At 43.2% G+C, this 13,918-nt stretch overlaps 1 protein-coding gene across 3 annotated transcripts in view; it reads right to left on the bottom strand.

Annotated features, from left to right (window-relative positions):
- Positions 1–8,931: 8,931 nt before the first annotated feature.
- eif3a (eukaryotic translation initiation factor 3 subunit A) overlaps positions 8,932–13,918 on the bottom strand; it is a 50,913-nt gene continuing 45,926 nt past the window's right edge. For 2 of the 3 annotated variants that reach the window (XM_085994383.1, XM_085994384.1), the window contains 2 exons: positions 11,925–12,427; positions 8,932–9,942 (listed from right to left, as the gene is read on the bottom strand). In XM_085994383.1, coding sequence (XP_085850509.1) covers positions 9,743–9,942; positions 11,925–12,427 — 703 coding nt within the window. In that variant the 3' untranslated portion in view covers positions 8,932–9,742. Of the gene's footprint in view, positions 9,943–11,924; positions 12,428–13,918 lie in introns of those variants that run through there. The other variant, XM_085994385.1, reaches the window with a different exon arrangement.

Below are 13,918 nucleotides of genomic sequence, written 5' to 3'. Positions count from 1 at the left end.
AACTTTTTAAAATAAAATAAAAAATAATTTTTATTATTTTAAAAATCTATGGAATTTTTAACGTGGAATCAAGAAATTTTACATTCCACAAATATAAAATTTGATTTTCAGGGTCAGAGAGGGTCTTCAATAGTAATTATGCCTTAGTACACTGTTAAAACCCCAGTTATACCTCATTCAACAAGGCTTAACCTTTTCAAGGGTTTTTACAGCGAGAATAGAGCATAAAAAGTGATGGTTCAGGTCAGTTCAGTGATTTTAATTGATTTCCATCAGCGAGGACTGCAACAGCGCACCCTGTGGAGGAGCAGGGTATCACTGACAGCAACTTCAGGATTTCCGTGTTGAACTGCGCATGAGCAGATTCCAGAAGTTGCTGTCAGTTTTACACAGTAATGTAAGAAGTCACACAACACCAGGTTATAGTCCAACAGCTTTATTTGAAATCACAAGCTTTCGGAGCGCTGCTCCTTCTTCAGGTGAAGTGGAGAAATGCATAAAGACACAGCTTATATAGTCAGAGAATCATGTCAGATGTTTACAGGTAACCTTTCCAACTGCCATTTATCGCACCTCGGCAGAGAGATAATCACAGCAGTCAAAGGTGTGAATGGTGTCCAAACAGGTCAGTCAGGGAAACATTACATCAAAGAACAATGAGGTGGGGTCACAAGGGGTCAAATATTGCAGATGCTGGGGTCTGTATGAAAAACAAAAAAACAGACAAAAAACATTTTTTTTTGGCTGGAAATCACAGCAGGTCCGGCCGCATCTGTGTAGAGAGAACAAGCCAATGTCGACTCGAGTCTGGATGACCCTGCATCAGGTGGGGTTACATGGGTGTTGTGTGACTTCTTACATTTGTCCACCCCAGTCCAACTCCGGCATCTCCACACCATGGTTACACAGTAATGACAGAGACTGCGCTGACAGTTTCATCGTCATTACAACCAGAAATTCTGGGCCATTGTGTTTCATCGATAATGAAAATAATGTCATATTTTAATTTATTGTATGCGAATTTAGTTTGTTTGAAGCAGTTATGATAGCAATGCTCCTCTGTGGGGACACTTGTTGGGAATTGGTTGCTTTGTTTAATTACGGAGCCCGATACCACTCTACAGGTTTGAAAAAAATAGGCAAAAGCAGCAACACACTAAAGGAAAATTCAATTCCACACAATTTAATGAAATCCCTGGCCCAGACACAACAATGCATGAGTTACCTGCTTTATACAGTTGTGAACTGAAGATTGGGAGTTGTGACAAGACATTTTGTCCAAAGTTCAGAGGAGTGGGACTAATTAGATAGCTCTTTCAAAGAGCCAGCACAAGCACGATGGGCCAAATGGCCTCCTGCTCTGTATGATTCTATGATTCTTGCATTCAAGGAGCCGCCCATTGATAGAACATTCAAATCTAGCTGCAGGCGTGTGCAGAGCTTGGTGATGGCTTCCTTTAGGGATCTTAACCAGTGCTCATGGGTTCCATCAGATTGGTGTCAATGTAAGGACATATCCAAATGGAGTGTCTAAAGTGCAATCTCTCTTGTCTAGCTCCTCCTTCAGAATCTGCAAATATAGATATACGCCCATAGAAATAACCATAGCTGAATGTTAAGTTCTGTGCAGCTGTATAATCAGTCACTGAAAGAAGATGTAGTACAGCATTAAGTATCTATCAGGAAAGCTCCAAGTTTGAATGCTGTCCTTTATCCAACAAGCCCAACACTGCAGAAACAATCAGTTGCTCAGAGGTATAGCACGGTGCAGCACGGTGGCATAGTGGTTAGCACTGTTGCCTCACAGCGCCAGGGACCCGGGTTCGAATCCGGCCTCGGGTGACTGTCTGTGTGGAGTTTGCACGTTCTCCCCGTGTTTGCGTGGGTTTCCTCCGGGTGCTCCGGTTTCCTCCCACAGTCCAAAGATGTGCGGGTTAGGTTGATTGGCTATGCTAAATTGACCCTTAGTGTTAGGGGGATTAAATACGTGGGGTTATGGGGATAGGGTGGGTTATGTGTTGGTATAGGGGTTACGGGGATCGGGTGGGATATGTGTCGGTGCAGGCTTGATGGGCTGAAATGGCCTCTATCTGCACTGTGGGGTTTCTGTGATTCTGTGATAGCAAAGGTAGCAAAATACCTTTAACAACAAAGGGAACAGGCCTCTCTAGCATTGTCTGTTTTATAGAGTAACATGACCTATGAGACTCTACTCACACCTCCGAATTGCATTATTGGGAAAACCATTCCTTATATATTGGTTGTCAGTAGGCTCCAAGCGCCCACAGTGCTTCAGGGTTGTATTTTTTCATTTTAAGTATCCATGCCTGATGTTACGCAGAGCTGGCACCTGGACTTATTGGAAAGCAGTCAGGGTACCGTGGTTGGTTCTTGCCTTGCTAGCCTGGGACAGTTGTCTAGGCTGTTCATGGTTGTGTAGTCCTTTTGGTAGAGTGGTAAAATGCAGATGATATTGCCATATGGAGATCTCCTGAGATTGACTAATTCCTTCCTGTGAGAGAAGATCCGATGGGCTGTCTGCCACAACTTTCCTTGGGACTGTTACATAGGGCTCTACAGCACAGAAGCAGGCCACTGTAAGTAGGACCCTTGGACAGGAACAGTATGAGTAAGACTGCTGTATTTGGAATTAGTATGAAAGGCCAATACAGAAATTTGAAACAACCCCCAAATAATTCCTTTGAATATCTCCTAGGGATAGAGAAGGATAATTTTGCCTGACCATTTAGATGATATATCAACACTTTTGGTTGCTTTGAGGAAGATATGTAGCTTGAATCATTATGGAATCACTAAAAAAGTAGCGACACAGGTTAATAAGGCCATTAAAACAAAGCAAACCAAGCACTGGGGTTCATTTCGAGAGGGATAGAACTGAAAAACAGCTAAGTTATGATAAATTTGTATCACACCATGGTTAGACAACACTTAAAGAGTACTGTGCACAGTTCTGGTCTCCATAATATAAACAGGATATAGAGGCACTGGAGAAAGTGCAAAAAAGATTCACAAGGATGATACCAGAACTGAGAGGATATACTTATCAGGAAAGGCTTAACAGACTGGGGCTATTTTCTCTAGAAAGGAGAAGACTGCGGGTGACCTAATAGAGGTCATTAAGGTTATGAAAGGGTTTGATAGGGTAGACATAGAGAAAATGTTTCCACTTGTGGGCGAGACCAGAACTAGGGGCCATAAATATAAGATAGTCACTAATAAATTCAATAAGGAATTCGGAAGAGTGGTGTAAGAATGTGGAACTCGTAGTACGTGGAGTAGTTGAGGCGAATAGCATAGATGCATTTAAGGGGAAGCTAAATAAGCAAATGAAAGTGATGAAGAGCGGTGAGATGAGGTTTGTGTAGAGCATAAACGCCTGCATAGACCAGTTGGGCAAATGGCCTGTTTCTTTGCAGTAGATTCTAAGTAACTCTATAAATTTTCATTACATTTCGTGTTAAATTTGTGAGGATGAATGACTGGAGTAAGGGAAATGGTCTCTCTTGTCCTTGAATGACTTTCTCTTTCTGCTTCCAATTCCTGCACTAGCTATCTTTGACTTTTAAATGTCATTAAGTCTCTGGAGCCTATTTTGCTTTTTCTGAAAAATATTGGCAGTCTTATTGGCATTTGCCATGTATGTCAGTAGTTGGCAAAAGTTTCCTACAGTATTTACAGAATGAACTAGAACACAGTATCCAAACACTCTTGAAAATGAAGGAAGCTATTAGGAAAAACTTCTTGCAAGGTTCTCGCAGGACAGTATGCACTTGTGACTGATTATCCAGGCTGTACATCTTAACTTATCCATCTGATGTTTAGTTCCTAAAAATGGCAACAATATGAATTTAGTGCAAAAAGTTTTAATCTATTTTAAAACAAGAGGTTATGGAGTGTCATGGTTAGCACTGACCTTAGAGATCTGAGTTTGAATGAAGCCGAGGCCAATGAAATAAAAGTCTATTCACTCTGTTGTAAGGGTGCCATGTAAATTGAATTTGGGCAGTCTCAACCCATTACCTGGTAGGCAAGGTCCACCACACAAAATTGCCTATAATTTGGCATTCTCCTTCAGAGGCCACAAGAAATTTTGTTGCAGGAAATGAAAATATGAACTGATGCAGTAGAAAGCACTCTTCTATGGGTGTATATTATTTGGGTAGAGACAACTTAACTCATTGACCAACCTATCGGCTTTTAAAATTAATTCTCAGGAAATGGGTGTCACTGGCAAGGTTGCCATTTATTGCCCAGCCCTACTTGCCCTTGAGAAGGTGGTGTTGGGCCGCCTTCTTAGACTGCTGCAGTCCTTATGGTGAAGGTACTCCCCCAATGCTGTTAGGTAGGAAATTCCAGGATATTGAACTGGAGATTAAGGAACGGCACTATGCATCCAAGTCAGGATGGTGTGCGAGTCGGAGGGGATCCTGTAGGTGATGGTGGTCCCATGCATCTGCTGCCCTTATCCTTCTAGGTGGTGGAGTAAGTGGGTTTGGGAGGTGCTGCCGAAGAAGCCTTTGCGACTTGCTGCAGTGTGTCCTGTAGATGGTACACACTGCAGCCCAAATACGCTGAGAGTGGAGGGACTGGATGTTTAAGGTGGTGGATGGGGTGCCGACCAAACAGGCAGCTTTGTCCTGGATTGTGTTGAGCTTCTTGAGTGTTGTTGTAGCTGCACCCAGCCAGGCAAGTGGAGAGTATTCCATCACACCCCTACTTGTGCCTTGTATGTGGTGAAAGTAGGTAGGTGGTGGCTTTGGGGAGTCAGGTGAGCCACTCGTCACAGAATATCCAGCCTCTAACTTGCTCTAGTAGCCACTGCACCATCCAGGACAAAGCAGTCCACTTTATTGACACCCCATTAAACATTCATTCACTCCACCACTGGCACGTGTGTCTATCTACAAGATGCACTGCAGCAACTCGCCAAGGCTTCAACAGCACATCCCAAACCCACGACCTCAATCATCTAGAAGGACAAGGGCAGAAGGCGCAAGTCACACACTATCCTGACATTCCTTCATCATCACTGGTTCAAAATCTTGGAACTCCTTACCCAACAGCACTGTGGGAGTACCTTCACCACACAGACTGCAGCAGTTCAAGAAGACGGCTCACCACCTTCTCAAGGACAATTAGAGAGGGGCAATAAATGCTGGCCTTGCCAGCGATGCCCACATCCTGAAAATGAATAAATAGGACATTTTTATGTGGCTGGTCCAGTTGAGTTTCTGATCAATGGTGACCCCCAGGATTTTGATGGTGGGGGATTTGGCAATGGCAATGCCATTGAATATCATGGGGCGGTGGATAGGCTCTCTTGTTGATGGTCATTGCCTGACACAGTTAGTTGTCAATTATCACCTTAGGCCTGGTTGTTGCCCAGGTCTTCCTGCATACAGAATGGACTGCTTCAGTATCTGAGGAATTGAGAATGGAGCTGAGCACTATGCAATCATCAGCAAATAGCCCCAGTTAACCTTATGATGGAGGGTAGGTCATTTATGAAGCAGCTGTAGTTGGACCTAGGACAGTGCCCTGAGGAATTCCTGCAGCGATGTGCTGTGGCTGAGATGATTGGCCTTCAACAACCACAACTATCTTTCCTTGATGGTAGTTATGACTCCAGCCACTGGAGTGTTTTAATCCTGATCCCCATTGACTTGTTTTACTACAATTCCTCGATGGCAAGGGCAGTCGCTCTCAACTCATCTCTGGAATTCAGCTTGTGTCTATGTTTAGACCACGATTGTAAAGAGGTCTGGAGCCAATCTGAGGGGAACCTAAACTGAGCATCGGTGAGCTCTCATCACCTTCCACAAGCCCACTCTGGCAGTTATGTTCTTCAGGTCTCGGCCAGTAATGGTACTACTGAGCCACTCTCGCTGATGGACATTGAAGCTTTACACCTAGATTATATTCTGCCCTTGATAACTTCAGTGCTTCCTCCAAGTGATTTTCAACATGGAGGATTACTGATTCAGCAGCTGAGGAATTGGTAGTAATCAGCAGGTTTCCTTGCCCAAGTTGGACCTGAAGCCTTAAGACTTCATGGGATCCAGATTTAACATTGAGGACTCCCAGGGCTACTCCCACCCGACTGCACACCACTGTGCTGTCACTTTTGGTGGGTCTGTCCTTCTGGTGTGACAGGACATACCATGGAACCGTGATAGGGGAGTCTGGAATATATGATTGTGAGTAGAACGTCATGCTATTGCCTGACTAGTCTGTGGGACAGCTCAGCCAACTGTGGTACCAGTCCTCAGATGTTAGTGAGGACTTTGCAAGATCGACTGGGCTGGGTGTGCCTTCAGTGTCCTAATTTGATGTCTAGGTCACAGCAAAGTGGTCTCGTTTTATTATTCTTTCTAGCGGTTTGCTACAACGAAGTGGCTTTCTAGGCCACTTCAGAGGGCAGTTAAGAGTCAACCACATTGGTGTGGAACTGGAGTCACATATAGACCAGACTGGGTAATGACAGCAGATGCCCTTCCCTAAGACAGTAGTGAAACAATTACAACAATCCAACACCTTCATGATCACTTTTCCTGATACCTGTTTTTTGTTTCATTCCATAATTTTTTTAACTGAATTCAAAAGAACTCAAACTGACATGGTAGGATTTGAATTTACATTTTCTCATAATCTAGACCTCTGTCCCAACTTCAGGCAACACAAAACACTTGGCTGCTACTTCAAAAAAAGTCAAATGTTTGACATACTTTTAGATTTTTTTTTAAAGTACACATTTAATATCTTAAGCAGCCTTCTTTTTGTCTACCAGCTATACTTAAAACAAGCAGACCAAATTTGTATATCTTCCATTTATTCCAGCATCTCTGCTCCCTCTGCTGGCAGCACAACAGGATAATACAAAGTTGCTTTCTATTGTACAGAAATCAATACATAGTTGCTTCTAATCTGTGGTCTTTTCTCCGTTTCTGTTGCACGATCGATCTTAGAATTTCCTTGGCCGATCTTAGAATTTCCTTGGCCAACACAGTTGGAGCTTAGGAACAGCTCAAACAGACAAGAGGGGGAAAAAAGGCTTAATCCACATGCACTACTCAATTGAATAATGCAACCAAACTTGAGTTCCACTTTTTTTTAAAAAACAGTATTGAGGAAGATACAATTTTCAATACCATTGTGGATTACAATATACCCATTGTACACATCTAATTTGAACTAGAAAGTTCACTTTGTATGTGTAAATAAGAGGAAGAGGAATGCGCTTCCAAAGTGAAACATCCCTCTCAAGGGACAAATGAATGTTTGGAGGATATTCAATAGCCAGACAACCACACTTACAGCCTGTAGAGTTTAGCAAGTACAGGAAACTCTTTGGTATCCGGCACCGACATGGTGCTGGTTGATAAAAAAAAATTCCGGATAACGGAGAGGTATAGCTACCGGGCTATTTTTAACAAAAATAAAAAAATCAAGAAATGTGCAGTGTAATTGAGTACTCCCCTACAGAAAGTTGTGTTAAATGGATGGTGGAAGATGCTTGATTAAGTACAGTAATGCCAGTTGAGGGTAATCCATGACTCTTTAATTACTTAACAGTAAAACAAAACTTATAAACGACTGTATACTGTAGTTTTCGGAGTGAGAATTGTATCGGTTATTAGAGAGTTCCGGATATTTGGGTGCCGGTTAAACGAGAGTTTCCTGTAACTGGTTCACAATCAAACTGCTCACATTAAGGCGTAGTACACATGGGCAAGGGCGGTTTGTACATTTCACAGCATTTTGAAACCAATATGCAAAAAGATGAGCATTAGCTCAGGCACCTTAGTTGCAAGTGCAAATGAGAGAGTAAAACTGGTATCAAAAGGAAGTTTCAAATGATGATATTATACATATCCCTAAGGAAACAAAATGCAGCAGCAGTTTAATAACTACATTTGAATGTAGTTATTAAACTGGAGAGGTACCACCAACGCTGCCTCCGCAAGATCCTGCAAATCCACTGGCAGGACAGGCACACCAACGTCAGTGTTCTTGCTCAGGCCAACATCCCCAGCATCGAAGCTTTGGCCACGCTCAATCAGCTCCGATGGATGGGTCACATTGTCCGCATGCCCAATACAGACTCCCAAAACAAGCGCTCTATTCAGAGCTCCGGCACGGCAAGAGAGCCCCAGGTGGGCAGACGAAATGCTTCAAGGACACCCTCAAAGCCTCCTTGAAAAAGTGCAACATCCCCACCGACACCTGGGAATCCCTGGCCCAAGACCGCACAAAGTGGAGGAGAAGCATCAGGGAAGGCGCCGAACACCTCGAGTCTCTTCGCCGGGAGCAAGCAGAAGCCAAGTGCAGGCAGCGCACGTCAACCCATGCACCCCACCCACCTGCCCCTTCAACCACCGTCTGCCCCATCTGTGACAGAGCCTGTAGGTCCTGCATTGGACTCATCAGTCACCTGCAAACTCATTGTTAATGTGGAAGCAAGTCATCCTCGGTTCCGAGGAACTGCCTAAGAAGACGACATTTGAATGGCAGAGTGAGCATGCCAGTGAACTGTTGTGAAAATTCTGCAAAGCTTTGATGGGATTAGTTTATTTCCATCATTAAGCAGTCCTCTTAAGAATTTAGTTAGCCTGATTTTGATATTCTGAACCTCACTATTTATACACATGACTATCTTAGCTGGTATCCCTTATTTCCCAAGTTTTCAATCTTGGCTGTTTTCCTGTGGAGCAGTCAACAACAAGACCTGACAGCTGCCACAGGTAGTAGAGAAATAAACCCCAGCTGTTCCTAAGCACATTTCATGGTTGGCCATGTAGTGCTATCTGCACAGTCCTCTCAGCCACAACCACAGAGGGAAAGGGGACTAAAATGAGGGTTGGGGTACATATTCACCTGGTCATTTTTCAAATGAACAAAAACAGACAGCTAATCATTGAAGTTCTTTTATTCGACCATTTCTTTTTCTGGAACTGACTCTCAGTATAATAGCATGCAACACAATTATTACTACAAAGACAGATTTGATGAGGAAAACCTTTATTCTAAAGATGGGAAGAAAATTAGGTCCGAATCAATGTAATAATCCAAATGAGAAAGAAGATAGCAAACCTGACCAAAAATACTCCAAACTGCAAAGGTTTAAATAATGAGTATGTGACTGTTTTTTTTAAAAAATACGCTCACACAATAATCCACAATGTATTATTTGTGATGGCAGCAGACATACTGGCAACACATGTATCAAATAGTTGGATAATAAAAGCCTTTATCGTGTCTACATCATACAGCAAGGCTACTTTATCCAAATTAGCTGATAAGTTTTTGAAGAGAGACGTAGGTTTGGTGTGCATTTTCCTTTCACATTACAGCTGCACTAGACGCTAATTGTGTTCCGTTTACTATCAAAGTTGCCGTAGCTTATTTAATAAAACTGGGCAATCTTGAAAATTCAAAGTAGGCAGTCGTCACATTTAGACCATCAAGTGAAATGCTGACATAGTAAAGGCAAGGCTTTGACATGCAATAGGTGTTTCATGAAGTAGGCTTCTATTATTTAAGCTGCATGATCGGCTTGTATTAAATTTGCTGTACTAAAATAGGTACATGCGTACAGTTTAACAAACATCACGTTTACTGGTTAGTTTCAAATTTGTTTTAAGGGTTTGCCATGAAGTTACTGTAATTGAGATTCAAAAGAATTCAGCTAGTTGGTCTGGGTAAATTGGGCATGAAGGTACTTTTAGCGGCGAACAGTAGTCCAACCTTCTTCATCAATTTCGTTTTTGATGCGACGAGGTGCCTCTTTATCCTTGTCAGTTTTCCAGGCTGATTTTTCTTGGTCACTGTCCTTGAGCGGCGGACCTTTTAGGGGAGTATCCTGTACCCCATGGTCTTCCTCACTTTCACCTTTTCCATCCTCACCACCACGCCGCCATACACCTGTAAACGATTCAATTATATCATTGAGTATTACATAGGATATACAGCACAGGAACAGGCCATTCGGCCCAAACAGTCCATGCCGGCGTTTATGCTCCACTCGAGTCTTCTCCCGTCTTTCCTCATCTAACTTTCAGCTGGTGATTTGAGAACGCAAGACTTAGGAATGAAATTGCTATGAATTAAAATTTTGTACCTGTATCAAAGATTTCTTAGCAGCCCAAAAATCATCTATAAAAAGGTGCAGAGTTCAGTTTCTACAAAAAATATCCCCCCTCCCCACCCCAGCAAAAAGTGGAGCTTACACTTCAAACAATTTCTACAATAATCGTGGAATATTTGCTTTCCTCATGTCAAATGCCTCTTAACACCTCGATCACACTCCTGGGCAGAATTCAAGTAAAAGCTTGGCCAATGGGCAATCCCTCTCCTCGCTAGCCTTTGATCTCTTTCTTCAGTACCACAACCTTTCTTTTTCCCCTATTTAATAGATGCTACGGCCAGTGCTCCTTTGAAGCGGCTTCTTTTCCCTTGAGCTGTAAATACATCACCCCACAGGGTCTTCCTCCTCGTGTGTTTAAATCAAAACTCATTGGGGTCTCCTGCAATGACTCACTTTTTCAGGGCCTCAAAGCTCTAGAACACCTTGCCTTGTTGGTTTTGGTTTTTACTTCCACAATGTTCAGGCTTTTTAAAACTCAAATTTAGCACCTAAATCACGACTCCGGCTTCACCCAGTCTCTCTTTCACTCTCGGTAACCTTACTGCACCGAGCCTTGGTTCTTCACTTTGGTTTCTCAAAAAAGTTAAAATATAAGTTTTCCCCCCTCCGTGAACTTTTAATGATTAAAATTGTGTGGGAGAGGCGCCTTGCACAATTTGCCTCCGTTACCTCTGGGTCTATGTTGGATTTGGCTGCCGGTGGGGCTACCGTTTAATGACCTGCACAGACCTTTCCACGACATTGGCTGAAGGATCAGCCCGACTGGCAAAGTCACAACTGGACATTCAAAGTAACTTTGCATGCAGTGTAAAAATGGGGCAGTTGTTACATAGCTCAACACCAATGGAAACCAGCGGATACTGAACTTTAAAGTCACAAATGGACCAATATCTAGCTTGTTATAAATCTTTTTCAAAAGACCCAAGAATATGACTAGCCCTTCTTAAGCCTGAAGTTAAACGGTAAGGTGGTTGTTCCATTCATATGCACTAGTCGTAGAATCTTAACATTTTACAGCACAAGAGGTCATTCGGGCCATCGCGTGTGTGCTGGCTCTCAGCTAGCATCTTAAATCAACCCTGACGTCTGGATGAAGAGCTTGATAATTAAACCGTTGTCACTTGTTTGTAGCGTCTTGCACTACTATAGTGCTGTGTGTGTGAAACTAGCTAAAGATCAATTCCGCAAGTACGATCGGAATTCTGAACAACAAAAAATCCAGGTGTCCCAAATCTCTTATTAGTTGGCAACCAGAAACCAGGCATTACAGGATTTCCCCAACCTATGGGGAAGTACTTGGTCGGTCTTTCTTCAATGTATTCTCCAACAAACTTGCTGAAATGCAGCACTTGTATGGAAAACTGTGAGCACAAAACTTAGATTGCAACACGACGGGCAAAAAAAGTGTCCGATCACTGCTGCACAAGGTATAAATACCATTGGAACACCCCCTTGCATTCTTTACTTTTTCTCATTCTCAATTTTTTTTTTTTTTTTTTACAAACTCCAAACTAGATTTGCCTCATAGCATACTTCAAGAATAATAATGATTGAGGTGGCAAATTGGATATTCACAGTTCATGGTGTCAACATTTACATGGTTATTGAAAATTTTATGGATTTTAAAGATATGTAGCAGCGCTACCAAGAAATCCTACTAAGAGCATCCTCAAAGAAAATGCTGAGAAATTGGTTAGTTTTGCTTGAGAAGAACTCCAAGAATATAGCATTATTTCAAGAAACAGTGTTCTGCTTTTACCATCATCTCGATCACTCTTAATAGGTGGAGCACGGCGCTCCGGCTCATCTTTACGATCCTTACAGTCTCTACGATCACCATCCCAGTCATCACACCGTGATGCTTCTCTCCAGCTGCTAGTCTCTTCCGCACCACCACCACGTCTAGTCTCTTCAGCACGTCTAGTCTCTTCAGCACCACGTCTAGTCTCTTCAGCACCACCACCACGTCTAGTCTCTTCAGCACCACCACCACGTCTAGTCTCTTCAGCACCACCACCACGTCTAGTCTCTTCAGCACCACCACCACGTCTAGTCTCTTCAGCACCACCACCACGTCTAGTCTCTTCAGCACCACCACCACGTCTAGTCTCTTCAGCACCACCACCACGTCTAGTCTCTTCAGCACCACCACCACGTCTAGTCTCTTCAGCACCACCACCACGTCTAGTCTCTTCAGCACCACCACCACGTCTAGTCTCTTCAGCACCACCACCACGTCTCCAAGGGCCATCTTCTTTTTCTCTGTATAAGCAACAAATCCATTACTCATGTTCATGAAACACAGATAGCTAGAAGTACATGTTAACACTGCGTAAATACAATTTGCTACCCTAGTATTTGCAGTTCTACTTTACACCTGTTCCCGTGTAGAATTTTTGCTCCTCCTTTGCCCCACCCAGTCAAATATGCAACGTGGTCCCAGGAGACACGGTAATTTTTTTTCTGTACCTAGCTAGCATCTTAAATCAACCTTGTCGTCTGGATGAAGAGCTTGATAATTAAACTGTCGTCACTTGTTTGTAACGTCTTGCACTATTATAGTGCTGTGTGTGAGAAACTAGCTAAAGATCAATTCCGCAAGTACGATCGGATTTCTGAACAACAAAAAAGTAGCAGGAATTAATAAGTAAATCTTGCAAAAGAATGAAAACAATTCCCTCCTTGGCTCAGCAAGTTTACCTAATAAGTAGAGCTGTACAGATACTCGACCTGCACAGGTTTAATCTCCTGTCTGTGCCGAGTTAAGCAACCTCAGCTCGGACAGCAGCAACGATGCTATAATTGGCATCGGTGCCTGGAATTAAATGACAGTCGGCGAAGGCCAGAGGTCCCAGTCCCGGTCACTATCCAGCTGGAAGCATGCTTGTGTGGATGTCGGACGAGGGGCTGGACCAGGTTTTTCTGCCTACACAGAACAATAGCCTGCCACCATTCACCGTCAAGGCTCATATGTAAATGATGGCCACTTGGGCATGGCACCAGAGGGTGTTCCACTGTACTCTAGCAAGGAGATAACCAGAGGGGAGAAAACTATGACTGGCATGGGTGGAAGATTGGCTATCTAACAAAAAACAAAGAGTTGGGATAAATGGTTCGTTCTCGGGCTGGCAATCAGTAACTAGTGGTGTTCCGCAAGGGTCAGTGCTGGGACCCCAACTCTTTACAATCTATATTAATGATTTGGAGGAAGGGACCGAGTGCAACATATCCAAGTTTGCCGACGATACAAAGATGGGAGGGAAAGCAGTGAGTGAGGAGGACATAAAAAACCTGCAAAAGGACATAGACAGGCTAAGTGAGTGGGCAGAGATTTGGCAGATGCAATATAATATTGGAAAGTGTGAGGTTATGCACTTTGGCAGAAAAAAATCAAAGAGCAAGTTATTATCTAAATGGAGAGAAACTGCAAAGTGCTACAGTACAAAGGGATCTTGGGGTCCTGGTGCATGAAACAAAATGTTAGTATGCAGGTGCAGCAGGTGATCAGGAAGGCCAATGGAATCTTGGCTTTTATTGCGAGGGGGATGGAGTATAAAAACAGGGAAGTCTTGCTGCAGTTATACAGGGTATTGGTGAGGCCACACCTGGAATACTGCGTGCAGTTTTGGTTTCCATATTTAAGAAAAGATATACTTGCTCTCGAGGCGATTCAGAGAAGGTTCACTCGGTTGATTCCGGAGATGAGGGGGTTGACGTATGAGGAAAGGTTGAGTAGGTTGGGACTCTACTCAT

Source organism: Somniosus microcephalus, chromosome 8 (assembly GCF_052327205.1).
Source record: "Somniosus microcephalus isolate GS21.2 chromosome 8, FLI_Smic_1.0, whole genome shotgun sequence".
Classification (NCBI taxonomy): domain Eukaryota; kingdom Metazoa; phylum Chordata; class Chondrichthyes; order Squaliformes; family Somniosidae; genus Somniosus; species Somniosus microcephalus.
This window is presented reverse-complemented; position numbering and strand designations above follow the sequence as displayed.